Raw genomic sequence first — 19,206 nt, 5'->3', positions numbered from 1 at the left:
AACATTTGGTGTAATAATCGACAATATTATTTTACTCCTTCATAAAAATTCTAACTCTTATAACTCAATTTTAGCTGAATCACTTTCAAGAAGAAAAAAAGACCCATTTAAAGAGGAAAGAAAAAAGATGGGGGGAAAAAAGCTTAGTCATGAAGCCTGCTCTGACCTTACAGAGCCCAGTGACCTCATATTTACAGGAATCTGGAACAAATTAAGGCAGACAGAGGCAAAGATGATGGCGGGGAGGAGGGAGAGAGCTGTAAAGGAGGGGGTGATGACAAGCAGCTGAGTAAAGCTCTATCTGGAGGCCGGGTGCAGTGGCTCACCCCTATAATCCCAGCACTTTGGAAGGCCAAGGAGGGAGGATCGCTCGAGCCCAGGAGTTCGAGATCAGCCTGGGCAACATAGTGAGACCTTGTCTCTATTCAGAAAATAAAAAAATAAAAAACATTAGCTAGAGATGAATGATGCTGCCCTAATCACAGAATTTTAGATCTAGAAGATTCCCTGGATTTGATAATCCCGGTTCTGGGCCGTTCCACCACAAGGAAACAGCTTGACAAGATCACACAGCCTGCTGGCAGCAGAAGTGGGACCATAGTCACATTGTCTGGGTCACCATGTCCCCAAACCCTGGACAACCAGAGGGAACAGACAATGTTCTGCAGGATCCACCTAAGAAAAACCGGGCTAAAGCTCCCTGGTTAAAATTCGGAGGGAAAAAACAGAGGAAGAGATTCGTATAACCAGAGTGGCTATCAACAAGCAGTAAATTAGGGTAGTCTGTATTATCTTCTTTGTGCTTTTAGCTAAGTGTGTGCATAACTGAGAAGAAATACAGTGCGTGGACCAGTTTCTATAAATGCATCCAGAGAGCTGGGAAGATGACTAAATAGCCGGAAAAATGAACTATCTGAAGCATGAGAGCCTTCAAACTGCGAAAACATTTGAGTAAGGCCAGGCACTCCTGAATCTGCATTTGTGAGGACAGGTAGGTAGAAGCACTACTATCTCTAGAAATGGAGAAATGGGGAAAACGTTTGCAGGAATGAGTGGTCTAAACTTAGCTAAGAGGTTGGCCGGGTGCGGTGACTCACACCTGGAATCCCAGCACTTTGGGAGGCAGAGGTGGGCGGATCATCTGAGGCTGGGAGTTCGAAACCAGCCTGGCCAACATGGTGAAACCCTGTCTCTACTGAAAATACAAAAATTAGCCAGGCATGGTGGTGCACTGTGTAACCCCAGCTACTTGGGAGGTTGAGGTACAAGAATCGTTTGAACCCGGGAGGCAGAGGTTACAGTGGGCCAAGATTACTCCACTGTACTCCAGCCTGGGCAACAGAGTAAGACTCCATGTCCAAATTAATTAATTAATTAATTAATTTAGCTAAGAGGCACTGGAATACAGTTTCAAGTATCCAGATCTTGGAGCTTGCATGTTGAGGTCTTTAACAGGCTTTGCGAGATAGTTGTTGAAAATGCATCCTACTCACATCTGCATAGATGTTGGTTCCAAACACCGGAGCCCAGTAGGAAGGTTCGTCTTTGCAGTGTGCCGGACAATGGATTCTGGAAAACAGGAAGCATTTATGTGATGGGTCTGAGCACAGAAAACCAAACTTCTTAAGCTGGCTCTCTTTATTTGAATTCCAAGATTTAAGTTCGTAGATGAAAGGAAACCGCCATACAGTTTTCCTCATTAAGAAAAAAAACAATACTTCTCCCCCCTCAGCAGAGGTAAATATATTACTATTTTTGCTTCTCTTAAACAGTGTAGATAGAATTTTTAAAAACACACACACATCCACAAAAGACATGCACAAACAAAAAGGTAAAGAGAATAAAAATCTAAGAGAGAAGAGTGTGGAATTGTGAGGCTGCCCCTCCCATTCCTGGATGTTGGCTAGTTCACACTGTGGGTACATTATGGAGATTAGCATCAAGAGACTTTTTCTAAGGCCGCTTCCCTGTGTGGAGGAGGAAAGGGTGGAGGGCCCTCACCTCGCTGAGTCACAGAATATTCCAAGGCGGGGGCACTGATAACCTGGGGTGGAAGGGGTTAGATCACTGTGTGTCAGTCACCACATATGCTCCAGGGCATGAGGAAAGCACCTCAAACTGGAAATGGGTGACCCCTGGGTGGTTTGACAAACTCAAGCCAGGAAAGAGCACGGGCTTTACTTAAGAAAAGATCTTCTGTGTTTATCTGGAACAGTCCACCGTGGGCTGGAGCCCAGGGACCAAGAAACCAAAATGGCAGCCGGAAGCCATCTGGCCCCAGGCAGGCAGGATTATGGGAAGGAAGAAGGCCAGGCAAAGGGACTGAGAAGGAGTTGAAACAGTTCTTAGGGGCTCGGAGGAAGGGAAATGAGTGGGTAGAGAGAAAGGGTGTGTGTGTGGATTTAAAAAAAAAAAAAAAGAAGGCCAGGCGCAGTGGCTCACACCTGTGATCCCAGCACTTTGGGAGGCCGAGGTGGGTGGATCACCTGAGGTCGGGAGTTCGAGACCAGCCTGGCCAACATGGTGAAACCCCATCTCTACTAAAAATACAAAATTAGCCAGGCGTGGTGGTGCAGGCCCGTAATCCCAGCTACGCAGGAGGCTGAGGCAGGAGAATGGCTTGAATCTGGGAGGCAGAGGTTGCAGTGAGCAGAGATTGTACCACCGCACTCCAACCTGGGCAACAAGAGCGAAACTCGGTCTCAAAAAAAAAAGAATTGGAAAGAGTCTAAGAACAGTCTCCATTCTTTCCTACTTCTTTTGGAATGGCAGATCAGAAATTAACATTTTGCATATTGCACTCTGTCAAGCTTTTTCTGTTTGTATTTTCTGAAATTCTTTCCTTCTGCTTCTCTCTAATATTCAGGGAAAATCTACTAAAAGGCTGTTATCCCCACTCGAACATTCAAGGGGGATCAAGACGGTGGTGCGGAGGCAGTGGAGGCCCAGAGAAAGCCTGAAGTGGGGTGGCAGTCAAGGGAAAGGAGTCTGGGCCCCTCCCAACCAGTCACCCTCCCGGGCCTTTCCCTGCTCGGAACCTTGGGGTCACCACCTATTGTCCCTTGGAGAATCCACAGGTCTCCAGCCCAGGATGAGGGCTCATGAGGGCCACACCACCCAGCCTCCAGGGCAGCTGTCTTCATCCTCAAAGCATTTCAACCCAGGGTCCTGGGACTGTCATTCTATTTCTAATTCTACAATGGAGCTAAGTCAGAAAGCGTGCTCTGTTTGAAGGGCAGCTTAGCATTACAGATGTATTATATGATCTGAACCCTGGGGAACATCTATAAAGTGGGGACGTCCCAGAGACCTGCAGCCTTTTCCACCTGAGAAGGTGCCTCAGCCGATTCAAATAAGAGGATGTTTCCTGTGTTCCCTTCCCAAGAGGATCCACCAGGAACTTCAGTGACAACTGTTCCCAGGACACCCTTTATTTTATGCTGGGAGACATCGTTCTCCGTGGACCACTCATTTGGGGTTAGCTGCCTGTAGAACCGATTCCTGGGACAAACCCGTTGTCACGTATCCACAGAATGGAATGCTGCATGAGGATTTGAAAGAATAAACAAACACGCTCCACAACACGGCTGAGTCTCCAACACATGACGCAGAGTGAGAAGCCAAACACCCAAGACCACACCCTGCCACGGCGCCATAATTTTGCTGAAAAAGCAAAATCAGAGCAACAGAAAGAAGCTCCCTGGTGCAGGGGTGTGGCCGGGAGCTGGAGGGAGAGGGACTGACCACCAGGGCAGTAATGACATGGGGTGGCTGGGAGGTGGAGGGAGAGGGACTGACCACCAGGGCAGTAATGACATGGGGTGGCTGGGAGGTGGAGGGAGAGGGACTGGCCACCAGGGCAGTAATGACATGGGGTGGCTGGGAGGTGGAGGGAGAGGGACTGGCCACCAGGGCAGTAATGACATGGGGTGGCTGGGAGGTGGAGGGAGAGGGACTGGCCACCAGGGCAGTAATGACATGGGGTGGCTGGGAGGTGGAGGGAGAGGGACTGGCCACCAGGGCAGTAATGACATGGGGTGGCTGGGAGGTGGAGGGAGAGGGACTGGCCACCAGGGCAGTAATGACATGGGGTGGCTGGGAGGTGGAGGGAGAGGGACTGGCCACCAGGGCAGTAATGACATGGGGTGGCTGGGAGGTGGAGGGAGAGGGACTGGCCACCAGGGCAGTAATGACATGGGGTGGCTGGGAGGTGGAGGGAGAGGGACTGGCCACCAGGGCAGTAATGACATTCGGTGCTGACAATGTCCTACACTTTGACGGGTGGTGGTTGTGACCCTGTATACCTTGGCCAAAACACATTGTGTACTTTTTTTTTTTTTTGAGACGGAGTCTCGCTCTGTCACCCAGGCTGGAGTGCAGTGGTGCGATCTCGGCTCACTGCAAGCTCCACCTCCTGGGTTCACGCCATTCTCCTGCCTCAGACTCCCGAGTAGCTGGGACTACAGGTGCCCGCCACCACGCCCAGCTAATTTTTTTTTTTTTTTTTTGTATTTTTAGTAGAGACGGGGTTTCACCGTGTTAGCCAGGATGGTCTCGATCTCCTGACCTCGTGATCCGCCTGCCTCGGCCTCCCAAAGTGCTGGGATTACAGGCGTGAGCCACCGTGCCCGGCCACACATCGTTTACTTCTAATGGGTGGATCGTATCATGTACCTCAATAAAGCTGATTTTTAATTTGTATTTTATTTATTTTGGGACACAGTTTCACTCGTCACCCAGGCTGGAGGACAATGGCGTGATCTCAGCTCACTGCAACCTCCGCCTCCCAGGTTCAAGCAATTCTCCTGCCTCAGCTTCCCGAGTAGCTGGGATTACAGGCACCCACCGCCATGGCTGACTAATTTTTATAATTTTAGTAGAAATGGGGTTTCACCATGTTGGCCAGGCTGGTCACGAACTCCTGGCCTCAAGTGATCCACCCGCCTCGGCCTCCCAAAGTGCTGGGATTACAGGTGTGAGCCACCTCACCCAGCCTAAAAAGCTACTTCTAACATCTTCCATAGAAAAGATGACAGATCAGGCCCGCCTTACCTTGGGCAGTGAGTTGCTGGCTTTTCAAACGGGCACAGCTGAGCAACGGTCGTGTAGCAGTCCAAATCCTGCACTGTGAACAGGAGCAAGGGGGAAAGGGTCAGGTCCCAGCACGCCTGGGCCTCAGGCTACCAGGCTGTTAAATGGGCCACTAGACTACCAGGGCCTATGGGTTCCCTGGGCCCTTGAATAGAGCTGGGACTAGGACCCAGCAGGCTCCTCGTACCCCACGTAGGGGCACTTAAGAGATGAGACCAAACCCATGGCCTGCATGTGTTGGCGGGCTGAGGGCGTTGTCACCCCCAGTGGTTTCTCTGTGGGGCTGATGGTGCTTTTCATCTGAATGGTGACTTTCTTATTTGGAAGCTTTTCCTGACTTGATCACCTTTGCTCCTCACAGCAGGTGTTACTCTAAGTAGGCAGATGAGGAAATGGAAGCTCAGAGAGCTCAGAGTGCCCCTCCCAGGACTGAGGTGGGAGCCCAGGTTTCCAGTGCCTGCTCTAGAGCTCTTTCTGACATACCACCTACCTCCTGCTGCTAATCAAGGCACATTCATCCCTGCTGAGGGGCGAGGGGCTTTTATCTTCAAGGTCATTTGTTGTGTTTAAACAACAGAGGTAAGGAAACAGTTCTAATACTGGCCACCTGTGATCTCTGACAGCATGTCTTTATTTAGTTCAGGGCTAAGTAAACTTTTTCTTTTTCTTTTTTTCTTTGAGACAGAGTTTTGCTCTTTTTGCCCAGGCTGGAGTGCAATGGCGCGATCTTGGCTCACTGCAACCTCCACCCCTGAGTTCAAGTGATTCTCCTGCCTTAGCCTCCCGAGTAGCTGGGATTAGAGGCGCCTGCCACCACAGCCAGCTAATTTTTGTATTTTCAGTAGAGACAGGGTTTCACCATGTTGGCCAGGCTGGTCTCGAACTCCTGACCTCAGGTAATCCACCTGCCTCAGCCTCCCAAAGTGCTAAGATTACAGGTGGAAACCACCGCACCAGCCTTTTTTTTTTTTGAGACGGAGTCTCACTCTGTGGCCCAGGCTGGAGTGCCATGGCATGATCTTGGCTCACTGCAGCCTTCACCTCCTGGGTTCAAGCAATTCTCCTGCCTCAACCTCCCAAGTAGCTGAGATTACAGGTGCCTGGCACCACACCTGGCTAATTTTTGTATTTTTAGTAGAGACGGGGTTTCACCATGTTGGCCAGGCTGGTCTCAAACTCCTGACCTCAGGTGACCCATCTGCCTGGGCCTCTCAAAGTGCTGGGATTATAGGCGTGAGCCACCGCGCCCGGCCAGGTAAACTTTTTCTTAAAGGACCATAGAGCAAACATGTTTGGCTTTGTGGTCCTTATGGTTGATGTCAAGATTAATCAACTCTGCTGTTGTAGCAGAGAGGAGCTATAGACGATGTGGAATAGGTGTAACTGTGTTCCAATAAAACTGTATTTACAAAAGCAGGCAATAGGCAGGATTTAACCCATGAGTCATCGTTTGCTGAACCCTGCTGGTCCAGTCTGTCACTTGAACAGGCCATGGCTCTATATAGCTATCCAACAAAGGGGATTGGTTTAGTACATCAAGGGACTTCTATTCAATGGGGAGATCATTCACATTAGGTTTGGAAGAACATTTAAAGCAAGGGTCTCCAGGCCAGGTGCGGTGGCTCACGCATGTAATCCTAGCACTTGGGGAGGCCCAGGCGGGTGGATCACCTGAGGTCAGGAGTTCAAGACCAGCCTGGCCAACGTGGCAAAACGCTGTCTGTACTTAAAAAAAAAAAAAAAAAAAAAAAAAATTAGCCGGGCATGGTGGCGGGTGCCTGTAATCCCAGCTACTCAGGAGGCTAAGGCAGGAGAATCACTTGAACCCATGAGGAGGAGGTTGCAGTGAGCTGAAATTGCGCCACTGCACTCCAGGCTGGGCGACAGAGACAGACTCCATCTCAAAAAATAACAAAATAAAAAATAAAATAAAAAAAGCAAGGGTGTGTAATCTTTTGGCTTCCCTAGGCCACACTGCAAAAAGAATTGTCTTGGGCTACAGATAAAATATACTAACACTAATGATAGCTGATGAGCTACAAAAAAAAAAAAAAAAAAAAAAAAAAGTCCATGCATAAATCTCATGTTTCTCATGTTTACAAATTTGTGTTGGGCACATTCAGAGTCATTCTGGGCTACATGCAGCCCATGGGCTGTGGGTTGGACAAGCTTGATTTAAAGGCACAGAAATATATTCCTGACACACACACATATATGTATATATTTTTTTGAGACAGGGTCTTGCTCTGTCACCCAGGCTGGAGTGTAGTGGCATGAACATGACTCATTGCAGCCTCAAGTTTCCAGGCTCAAGCAACCCTCCCATCTCAGACTCCGAAGTAGCTGAGATACAGGTGTGTGCCACCCTGCCCAGCTAATTTTGTGTGTTTTTTGCAGAGACAGGGTCTTGCTGTGTTGCCAGGGCTGGTCTCAAACTCCTGGGCTCAAGCAATCCTCCCGCCTCAGTCTCCCAAAGTGCTGAGATTACAGGTGTCAGCTACTGCATCAGCCAGACACATAATTATTTAAGAAAAAAATTAGGTTACCAAATTGTATGTAACTCCATTTCAAGTTTTAAAAGTCATCAATGTATATATTACCAATGTACATACTTTGAATATGTAGAGAAAACAAACTGGAATATTTGCCAAAGTGTTCACGATGGTTATCTCTGGCTGCTGGAATTTAGGTCATCACTACAAAAAAATGTTCCACTCCATGTTTAAATTATCTGGAATAAACAGGCATTCTTTTTGCAATAAGAAAAAAAACTACTACGTATTTTAATAAAGATATCTAACTAGAACTTTTGCATGAGGGCAAATGATAAGAGTTGCTGTCCCAAAACAAAGGCATGGTCTGCCGGCAGAGCTCCGGGGAGGAAGCTGGAATGGCTCCTACATCCTTGCTTGCCTGAGATTATTCTAGTCAAGGGCACAGTGTGGGCAGCTATGATCCATCCCCTCACTTCTGGTTGGAGTGTGCTCGCCCATCGTGCATCTCACCTTCCAAATGAACATACACTAAGCAATGTAAAAAGCTGGGCCAGAGATGGCAAGTAAGTGCCACACACTTCCCTTCACTTCCCTCTCTTGCCCATGGCAGACATTACTAATCTATCAAGCTCTGTTTTCCACTAAGCCCAGATGGAGGCCTCAGAATCCTTCTTAACACAGCACTCCAGGTAGCCATTACCAATCGACAGAAAGTGGCACTCCCAGTGAAACCTCTCAGCCACTTTAGCCCCAGGCATCAGTATGTCTGTGACATTCAGCTGGCAACCTCAGCCCTGTGTTTCTGGTTCAGTGATCTCAGGCCAATTTCCAGTCCAGATATTCTTAGAAGCTGGTTAAAGAGATGACGTCTTGAAAAAGGCTTGACAATGATGAGAACCATAATGTTCACGGGCATGATAAACATTAAATCAGCGACTAAAGGAAGTGAAATTTCCAGGAAAATCTGAGATAACTCAGGTATTATGGTCGCAAAAGAGACTGGCCAGCTTACCTTTCACTTTTGACACCATGAATGAGCTGGAAGGTTTGTATTTGCTGTTTAAAAAAAAAAAAAAAAACGGGCATTAGGTAAATGCAAATAGAATTGCTTCTAAAAGTGAACGCTTGCTCCTATACTTATTTGCAGTCTCGACTTCACACTTTTCTACTTGTTTCCTATCAGCCTGAGAGCTCTTAGAATGTTCTAGACCAGGGCATCTTAACTTTTTTTGTACCAAGGACTCTTCTGGTAGCCTGGTGAGGCCTACAGATCCCTTCTAAAAATAATGGTTTTCAAATATATAAGATAAATTTAATCTAACCACAGCTGCAAAATAAAGAAATTTTAAAAAGATAAATTTAAAACATTACAAAGAAGTTAGTTATTATTAATATCATGATCAAATTATAAAAACACATTTGCATTAGAGTTAGAGCTGTGGGTTGTTTTTTGTTGTTGTTGTTGTTGTTGTTGTTTTCTTTTTTTTGAGACGGAGTTTTGCTGTGTTGGCCAGGCTGGAGTGCAGTGACACTATCTTAGCTCACTGCAACCTCTGCCTCGGGCTCAAGCGGTTCTTCTGCCGCAGCCTCCTGAGAGTAGCTGGGATTACAGGTGCCTGCCACCACACCTGGCTAACTTTTGTATTTTTAGTAGAGACGGAGTTTCACTATGTTGGTCAGGCTGGTCTTGAACTCCTGACCTCAGGTGATCCACCTGCCTCTGCCTCCCAAAGTGCAGGTGTGAGCCACCACGCCCGGCCTGTGTGGTATTTTTCAAAATTTCAACAACACCGTCATAAACAGGAAAACCGTTTCACAGAGCCCCGATCACAGAGTAGTTACCTGAGGGACTGCATGCCGTGTCTCTCAGACTTCACGAAGAAGGGGACCTTCCCATTCCTGGTGATATCCACCAGGCCTCCCTTGTCATCCAGGATCCCGTAGTGGATGGCGGCGCGGCATATGCTAGACGACTGGTGGGAAGGGAAGGGAAGACCAGAGGCATATTCTCAACCTCTGTCAGCAAGTTTCACCAGAAATACCTAAATATTTGTCCTCAACTCACTAAAAGCCTGAAGGACGGGCCAAAGCTCACTCTACTCCTGCCTCTTGCCTCTGTCCGTAACCACATATTTGTTCCTGGGGTTGCTTACCTTAAAAACTCATCTGAGTTGCTTTACAAACTAACAAGAGTGACAAACATCCCTTTCTCCCTGCTCGGTCCAGTGTGTGAATGCTCGGTCTAAGACGGAGACTGGCCTTCAGGAGGATCGGTCCCCGAAAGTGGCTTTGCTAGTTTGTAAGCCCATAAATATACACCCGCCCCAGTTCTAGAAATGCCAGGTTTGACTAAGGAGTGGAAAGAAAATCTTTTCCTACTAAAGCCAACCACCTGCTTCAAACATATGCAACAGGATCCCACACAAGCCATTGAGAGGAGGACTGGCCACACTCACGCTTTCATAGAACAGAGTTCCAAAGATCTTCGCCTTGTGGTTCAGGCAGCCTGCTGGGCACTGGTACCTGACGAGGAAGAAATAAAATGATGTCCAGAGATAAGCACGTTGATTACATCTCACAATGAGTTTATCATTTTTTTCATCGATGGCTCTATTACTAAATATAGAAAAGCTTCATTCATGTGGATTCCATTGTTTTTGGACAAGTCAGACCTTACCCAGGCGCAGACTGATTCACACAAGCACAATACAGTCGTCCCTCGGTATCCGTGGGGGATTGGTTCCAGAACTTCCCTAGGATACCAAAGTCTGCAGATGCTCGAGTCCCTTATGTAAAGTGTCCTAGTATTTGCGTATAACCTTTGCATCTTTTCCCATATGCTTTAAAACATCTCTAGATTACTTATAATACCTACCACAAGGTAAATGCTATGTAGATAGTTGTTACACTGTACTGTTTTTAAAATTTGTATCAGTTTTTTATTATTATACTGTAATACCATACACTTTTTAAGAAATATATTTTTGATCTGCAGTTGGTTGAATTTGAGGTTGGTTGAATCAGAGGCCGGTTGAATCCACAGAAATAGAAGGTCAACCATAGTCTTTTTTTTTTTTTTTTTTTTCATTTAAAAAAAAAACAAGGCCAGGCACAGTGGCTCACACCTATAATCCCAGCACTTTGGGAGGCCAAGGCAGGTGGATCACCTGAGGTCAGGAGTTCAAGACCAGCCTGGCCAAGATGGCAAAAACCCATCTCTACTAAAAATATAAAAATTAGCCGCGTGTGGTGGCAGGCACCTGTAGTCCCAGCTACTTGGGAGGCTGAGGCAGGAAAGTCACTTGAACCCGGGAGGCAGAGGTTACAGTGAGCAAAGATCGTGCCACTGCACTCCAGCCTGGGCAACAGAGCAAGACTCAGTCTCAACAAACAAACAAACAAACAAACAAACAAACAAAACCCCAAGAAAGAGTCTCACTCCATCACGCAGGCTGGAGTGCAGCGGCGCAATCACAGCTCACTGTAGCCTCAACTTCCTGGGCTCAGGTGATCCTCCCACCTCAGTCTCCCAAGTAGCTGGGACTACAGGTGTGCACAACCACACCCAGCTAATTTTGGGGGTTTTGCCATGTTGCCCAGGCTAGTTTCGAACTCCTGGGCTCAAGCAATCCACCCACCTTGACCTCCCAAGGTGCTGAGGTTACAGGCACAAGCCACCATGCCTGGCCTGCAAGGATTTTTTAATAGGGTAAAACTCAATGATGGTGTTGCTGTTCATGGAAGTGTAAATCACTCTAATGTTTAAGAAAATCTTTAAGAAAGACTTAAACATTCATATCCATTAGCTCTTCAGCTTCCCTTGTAAATGTATATTCCAAGCAAAAAGTCAAGAAAGCCAGACCTGCAAGCATATCCCAACTATTTATTTATTTATTTATCATTTTTTAATTTTTGAGACAGAGTCTCATTCTGTCACCCAGGCCAGAGTGCAGCAGTACACCTCGGCTCATTGCAGCCTCCACCTCCCAGGTTCAAGCGATTCTTGTGCCTCAGCCTCCCGAGTAGCTGGGACTATAGGCATGTGCCACCGTGTCCAGCTAATTTTTGTATTTTTAGTAGAGACAGGGTTTCGCCAGTTGCCCAGGCTGGTCTCAAACTCTTGGCCTTAAGTGATCCACCCGCCTCGGCCTCCCAAAGTGCTGGGATTACAGGCTTGAGCCACCGTACCTGGCCGCAACTGTTTATAATGGTGAAAAGCTGGAAATAAGCCAGCAGGTGGCAAAGCAATGGCTAAACACATTCATGTACAGTCGTGTGTCAGAGTATCACGCAGTCACTAAGCATGAAGTGCATGAAGAATATTTGGAAAATACTAAGTGAAAATACATAAGCAGGCTAGGCACAGTGGCTCACGCCTGTAATCCCAACACTTTGGGAGGCCAAGGCGGGCAGATCACTTGAGGTCAGGAGTTTGAGACCAGCCTGGCCTGGTGAAACCCCATCTCTACCAAAAATACAAAATATGAGCCGGGCATGGTGGCATGTGCCTGTAGTTCCAGCTACTCGGGAGGCTGAGGTGGGAGAATTGCTTGAACCCGGGAAGCAGAGGTTGCAGTGAGCCGAGATCATGCTGCTGCACTTCAGCCTGGGTGACAGAGCAAGACTCCAACTCAAAGAAAAAAAAAAACAACAAAATACATGGGCAGCATTAGCCTCATCTGTGCACAGAAAAAAAGACTGGAAGGAAATACATCAAACTGCTGCTGGTATTGATGAGATTTTGGGACACATTTTTTTCTTTCTACTTTTTTGTTGTTGTTATTGCTTTCCTGAATAATTATTAATGAGCATAGATGCCTTTTCAAGTCAGAAAAAAAACCCCACTGACTATTATTTTTGTAAAAGCACCATGAACAGAAAACAGGTGTGCCAGACTGTGGGGCGGCTTCTACAGAGAGAATGAGGATGCTCCCACAGTGGCAGACTGGGGCTGAGTAACTTTTCTTGACTGGAGGCCTTTAAGAGCCTTTGTGTGGACAGATTCCTGCCTTCTCCCTGCATGGGGAGTGCCCCACCCACCCCGACTCTGGAACTGCCTCGATGTTGTCTGACACGGAATGTTCTCCAACACGTGCTCACCTTTTTCCGCTGAGTACTACTCAGGGGTGACGCTATCGCGATGCGCTTAGCATTCAGAAAGATACGTCGCCACAAAAGGACAACTCCAGCTTCTCAGCAGCCCAGACGGGGCAGTGCACACGGCGGAGGCCCCTGCCAGGCGCTGGCTGCTTTTCCCCATTCGCCCAGCACAGAGACATGCAAATGCTACCCTAACACTGAGCGTGAGGTTTTAGGCACTGTTATTCCACTGCTGACTGTTGACGAATGAGGCTCATCTCACCAACAAACGACAGTACCACACGTGAGCCCACTGAGCCGCCTCATCCCGGCTGCTCCAAGTCCATCTCATCACAGTCCTGCCAATGTCTAAGTGAAGTGTTCTCCTGGCAAACTGAATTCCAAACCCTTGCAATATAAAACCGAAGATTCAACCTTCCCTTTTTAACATGTGCTTTAAATAACTCGATTCAGCTTTCGGCAAACTGATGCCAGAATTTGTAGGAAGACGAGCAAGGTCCCCTCTCCCAATGACATGGTTTTCCCATTTGACTCTGAGGGTGTGCTTGCGGCGGCTGCACCTGTTGGCTGTTTACTGCCACAAAGAACAGCCCAGCAGTCACACTGCCAAAACCAAATGCGTTCTTTTTGGCAGACAGCGTTCATCATCTGAATGACTGCAACAACTAGATGGATTTATTCATCTACCATGGGGGGGATATACCAGTGGCCCTTCTGTCTGGTGGGGCCCACTGGGAGCAGCCTGCTCAGATCCTGCAGCATTCCCATAGGATCTGCCAATGGCCGAGGTGAACACATGCCCAGACACTGCCCAGCCCTAACCCCTGTTCTGCCTGCTGAGAGCAGCTTGCTAAATATGCAACAGCAGGACAGCCCAGCATAGGCCCAGAGGCCACAGTGGCAGGACAGCCCAGCACAGGCTTACCTGTTACACGTGGACCCTTTGCACCTGTCCTTCATCTTGGTGTCACATCTGACGACTTGGGCTAGGAGAGAAATGTGGGAATACATGTCACGGCATGAAAGCAGGAGGGTGAGAAGACCCTTCCCCATGCTGAGGGACATTCTGGAACATTCTGCAATCCAATCTGTGCTATACTAAGAGCAAGGGCAATGCCTGATGGTTGCAGGTTTCCGCTGGGGGCTCAGACCCCAGGCCCACCGCTTTACAGTAGCAGTGTGACCTTGAACAAGTTGCTTCCCCTCTCTGAGGTTCAATTTCCGCATATGGACAATGCGGACAGTGACAGTACCCACCTCCAAGGGCTTTTGTGAGCATTGAGAGAGAAAGTGAACTCTGGCATTGGCAGGGTGCCTGGCACACACGATGTGCCTGGGGTCCCACAGGGCTCTGCAGGGCAGGACTCCTGAGAGGGTAGGGAGGATGCTGCTCCGAGCCTGTGGGGCCAGAGACCCAGCCAGGCTCACCCGAGTCATCTCCCCCATCGCCAAGATGCCTTTTGCAAAGCTTTTTGCTTTGTTTATTTTATGGGAACATATCAGAGCCTCGGAGTCGTGTTATAGTTTGAAAAGGGACGCAAACATTGTATGTTATTAAAAGAAACAATGGCACCGTTTTGAACTCCTGGACAGACAAGGGCCTCCGCATGTTTCCTGGTCAAAGCAAGCTACAGAATGCTTCAGCATCTCAGGGAAAGAGGTTTGAAGAGGACAGAAAGACTGGTGGGGGCAGGGGAGATGGTAGTTATGAAAAGAAGAGAGGGGCTCTGAGAAGGCAGGTGTGAGGCTGTTCCTCAAAAAGGGGTCCAGTTGTAGGGCCTTTGAGGCTTGCGGGGCAAACGGGGCGAGCCAAGGGCATCCAGCCCAGCCCTCCAGCCCCGCCTGAGCAAAAACGCCCCTCCACTGCCCCCAGCCTGCAGAAACGGTGGCTGCAAATCAGTTCCCGCAGCAGTGTCTGGGGGGAACTGAAGGGGAGCTGAACTCCACCCTGGGGCGGTGAAGGCAGGGAGAACGAAAGCTTGGGGAGCTGAGGTGCCCAGGGAGCCAAAAGGCCAAAGGTGAGCAGGGGAAGAGTCAATATTGTGGGGATTCCCGGAAGTCCCAGGGGGAAACATCTCTCCGTCTCTACTAAAAATACAAAAATTAGCTGGGCATAGTGGTGGGCACCTGTAGTCCCAGCTACTCAGGGGGCTGAGGCAGGAGAATTGCTTGAACCCGGAAGGCAAAGGTTGCAGTGAGCCGAGATCATGCCACTGGACTCCAGCCTGGGTGACAAGAGCGAAACTCCATCTCAAAAAAGAGTTGTAGGCAACTCTGCAATGATCTCAACGTACAGGGAGGCCTCAGCTGGCACTGGGTGACCCGTGTTGCTGCAGCTCATCCTCCGGGTAACCCTGATGTGGCATCTCTATCCCCTACTTCATGGATGCGCCAACTGAGTCCAGACCCAGGACCTGGTGAGAAAGGAGTGGAACCTTCCAGAGCCAGGCTGGACGCTGCCTGCCCTCTGCGGGGCCAGCGCTTCCCAGAGGAACCCAACTTCAGCCCAGGTCCCTTTTGAAAGGACAAGGGAAGGTCTAACCTTAAAATACCTGCCTGGGTGTGGGGAAAATGCCACCCAAGCACAAGTCCTATAATGCTTGCTTTTGAAATGACTTAAAAATATCGTTTTTGAAAAACGTCTTACGGTTGTGCCTCCATGAGCTTCGCCGCACCCTGTCTGCCACTGTTTGTGGATTTGCAGACCTAAACCCACCTAGCTCCCCTCCTCCACCCACCCCGTCCCCTTTGGAGGTGGCTGGGAGGGCAGGAGGGGCGGAGGACGGCCTAGACTCACTCATGTAGTTGACCGCAGAGGTTTTCTTGGGCTTGGTGGGTCTCATCACCCTCGGTTGGAGCCAAACATGGTTTTCTTCAGGAATGGGAGCCGTTTCCACCTCATTCATCTCGTCCGTTTCAGGTTTTGGAGTGTAGGTTTCTTCTTAACATTGGAGACGGAGGAAAAAAAATAACACACTGGGATTCAACAAAAACGCACTTTGGGGAAAAAAAAGCAATTTGAAAACTAAACGTGTTTGAGGTTTGCTTTTACAAAGAATCATTTCAGCGGCAAAGAGAAAGTTACATTTCAGAACAGACCTGGCCAGGTGGAATTCTACCAGCCCAGATGAGATGGGGACACTCTCTGCTCACTGTGTTTGCTTTGGACCCAAGATCAGCCAGGCTGCCCAGAGGTTAGCAGGCCCCACGCCCACACCTGGGTTATCATAATGGTTTCTTGTCCCATCTCCTCCTCCACCTGACCCTCTGCCCCCACAAAGCAACTTCAAGAAGCTGCCTCAGGCCGGGTGCGGTGGCTCATGCCTGTAATCCCAGCACTTTGGGAGGCTGAGGTGGGCGGATCACCTGAGGTCAGGAGTTTGACACCAGCCTGGCTAACATGGCGAAACCCCGTCTCTACTAAAAATATAAAAATTAGCTGGGCATGGTGGCGGACGCCTGTCATCCCAGCTACTTGGGGGGTGCTGAGGCAGGAGAATCGCTTGAACCCGGTAGGTGGAGGTTGCAGTGAGCTGAGATTGTGCCATTGCAGTCCAGCCTGTATGACAAGAGCGAAACTCCATCTCAAAAAAAAAAAAAAAAAAATGCCTCGGCCACTGGCCCAAAGCCATAGGGGACTCGCTGGAAGTCCCCTGTCCCTGGGTTTTCACTGGGGAAGGGGTCTTCCTCATCATGCACGCATCACGGCGCACAAGGCCAGCCTCAGTGCTCCTAGACCCCAACTGCACCTCACACCAGCCCACTTCCATCCCTTCTCTCCCCCTGCCAGTCAGGGTCACTTAACCAGCTCAATTGTTGCTTCTGTACTGGAGTTTTACTGTCCAATAATGTCAGACTCAACATGTAGAACTATCCAACTATCCGAAAGAACAATCTTTTCCTTATTCAAGGACATGGTATATTATTATTTCTCCAACTATGACCATGACCCATGTTTTAAAACATTTTAATTAACCAAACAGATTGCACTTATTAAACCTCAGTTAGCTTATCTTCCAGTTTTCATCCTGAAAGACAACTACAAACTGCTCACCAGAATCTGCAATCAGGCCACCAGGATACCAATTTGTAAATTCCAGCTAAAGCAAAGACACTGCTATTTTCATTTGCCTGAGCGGCCTGATCAAAGACAAATTCACGAGCATATCTGCTGGGGACACTTAATACCTTTACTTATGGCATGCTCCTCCTATGCCCCAACAGATGTCTTTGGACCAGAGTTGGAAACCTGTGGCCTCCAAGCTCCCCAAGCAAAAAAGGCAACAGATGTATTTGGGTGAAAACAATTTCAAGGAGAATAACTAGAGCACCCTCGCAGGTCTCTTTGTGGTTTTGGATTAAAATCCAAGTTTCAGGGCCAGGTGTGGTGGCTCATACCTGTAATCCCAGCACTTTGGGAAGCCAAGGTGGGTGGATTGCATGAGGTCAGGAGTTTGAGACCAGCCTGGCCAAGATGGTGAAACCCTGTCTCTACTAAAAATACAAAAATTAGCTGGGCATGACGCCGGGTGCCTGTAGTCCCAGCTACTTGGGGGGCTGAGGCAGGAGAATTGCTTGAACCTGGGAGGTGGAGGTTGCAGTGAGTGCAGATCGCACCACTGCACTCCAGCCTGGGCAACAGAGCGAAACTCTGACTCAAAAAAAAAAAAAAATCCAAGTTTCATCAACTGTTCCTCAATCCCTAAGTCTTAGCTCCACTTCTTAAAATACATGAGCTTTCTTTGCTAAAGGACACAGCAAGTGTTTTGTGTCCACACAATACCAAACAGCCAAACGAGGGGCAAATGACTGACTCCCTGACGCCTTCCTGGGCTGGGGTTCTCCATAGCTGCTTCACTGGCCAATTTCACTATGCTACAACCACCACCCCAGGCTGGTCCTGTCCCACAAGGGGAAGGGACGGGTTTAAGTCAGAAGATGGGAAGCCATTCTGAGCTCCAACTCTAATCTTGGATGTGCTCACGGGTCACCCTGCACTGTTCCCCAGTAGCTTGCTCGCAGCTGTCATTTCCCCACCACCTGCCTCATCCACCAGCTGCAAACTTCCAGAGGCCAGGGGCCAGCCTGCCTCACACCTGGCACCCGGCACACAGCAGCTGCTCAACAAAATTCACAATTGCATGAACTACCAAAACCCCCAGAGAATCCTGTCACCTAAAGAAAAGAGCATATGTCCAGCAACAGAGCTTAAAGACATTCAAAGAGGTAACTCTGAAAGCACCTCTGGTAGCAAAAGCTATGGGTGGAAGCTTCAGGAAGACACCGGGTTTGCAGAGGCTGCCCAGGCGCGTGTCTGTTCTTCCCGTCAATGAGGCTATTCAGGCTTGCCCTCACTGAGAGCGGGAGCTGGCTCGAGAATAAGCCGGGTTTTCTTCCACTGGCCTTTAGGATGTTTAGACCTCATAATCGCAGCTTTATTTAGCCGAAGAGAGTTTGGTAAAGCGGTCTAAAGCATTTGAGGACTCTCTATTTAAGAAAATGGGCAGACAGACAGTCCTGGCTCTCACACCCACAAATGAAAAGTAGAAGGCTTTACCCGCAGGATGGGCTGGATCCGAGTACCTCCTAATGAAGACACCTTGTATGGCCCAGCACGGGCCTGGGGAAATTCCGTGCAGAGGTCACAGCAAGGTTATTCTGTGCCCCATTCTGCTCCGGGCCAGGGTCTCAGGGCATTGTTTATGTCACTCTGCAGATTCCCTTCTGGCTCTAAAGCTGGTGACCATGCTCGGAGCTAATGTTCACTGAGCACTGGCCAGATGCTGGCTGGGCCCTCCCCGGCATGCATTTTTCTTTCTTTTCTTTTCTTTTTCTCTCTCTCTCTCTCTCTTTCTTTCTTTTTTTTTTTTTTTTTGAGAGGAAGTTTTGCTCTTGTTGCCCAGGCTGGAGTGCAATGGTGTGATCTTGGCTCACTGCAACCTCCGCCGCCCGGGTTCAAGCGATTCTCCTACCTCAGCCTGGGATTACAGGCATGCGCCACCACGCCCGGTTAATTGTGTATTTTTAGTAGTGACGGGGTTTCTCCATGTTGGTCAGGCTGGTCTCAAACTCCTGACCTCGGTGATCTGCCCGCCTCAGCCTCCCAAAGTGTTGGGATTACAGGCATGAGCCACCGCGCCCAGCCATCCCCAGCATTTTCTTCTGTCAACCTCCCATTTGCCTTCGGAGGCATGATTGGCCACATTTCACAGATGAGGAAGAAGGCTCAGAGAGGGTAAGGGCCCTGCCCAGGCTCACACAGCTGGGAAGTACCTGGGCTGAGTGTCAAACCACCTTTCCCCAAAGCCTGCGCCTTCTATCACCACACAGGTGGGGGTGAGAGGGGAGAATACCTCTTTTCTTATATCCTTATCCCTGCTCCATCTCCGTTAGAGGTCAAGGCCTTACCAGGCCCCCTGGATATGCTCTTGGTAAATAGCTTCTGCAGATAAGCTGCTTCAGAGGAGACTTGCTGCGTGCTTAGCTAGAGAAATTGGGTGCCTGCCAAGGAAAGTTGGAT

At 48.8% G+C, this 19,206-nt stretch overlaps 1 protein-coding gene across 1 annotated transcript in view; it reads right to left on the bottom strand.

Moving 5' to 3' along the window:
• The window catches only part of CRISPLD2 (cysteine rich secretory protein LCCL domain containing 2), an 89,783-nt gene that overhangs the window by 27,354 nt on the left and 43,223 nt on the right, over positions 1-19,206 (bottom strand). The window contains exons 7-13 of the mRNA XM_003820859.5: positions 15,484-15,627; positions 13,612-13,672; positions 10,043-10,109; positions 9,429-9,559; positions 8,599-8,642; positions 5,053-5,125; positions 1,494-1,569 (exon numbers count right to left, since the gene is read on the bottom strand). Coding sequence (XP_003820907.4) covers positions 1,494-1,569; positions 5,053-5,125; positions 8,599-8,642; positions 9,429-9,559; positions 10,043-10,109; positions 13,612-13,672; positions 15,484-15,627 — 596 coding nt within the window. The remainder of the gene's footprint in view (positions 1-1,493; positions 1,570-5,052; positions 5,126-8,598; positions 8,643-9,428; positions 9,560-10,042; positions 10,110-13,611; positions 13,673-15,483; positions 15,628-19,206) is intronic.

This window comes from Pan paniscus, chromosome 18 (assembly GCF_029289425.2).
Source record: "Pan paniscus chromosome 18, NHGRI_mPanPan1-v2.0_pri, whole genome shotgun sequence".
Taxonomy (NCBI): Eukaryota; Metazoa; Chordata; class Mammalia; order Primates; family Hominidae; genus Pan; species Pan paniscus.
This window is presented reverse-complemented; position numbering and strand designations above follow the sequence as displayed.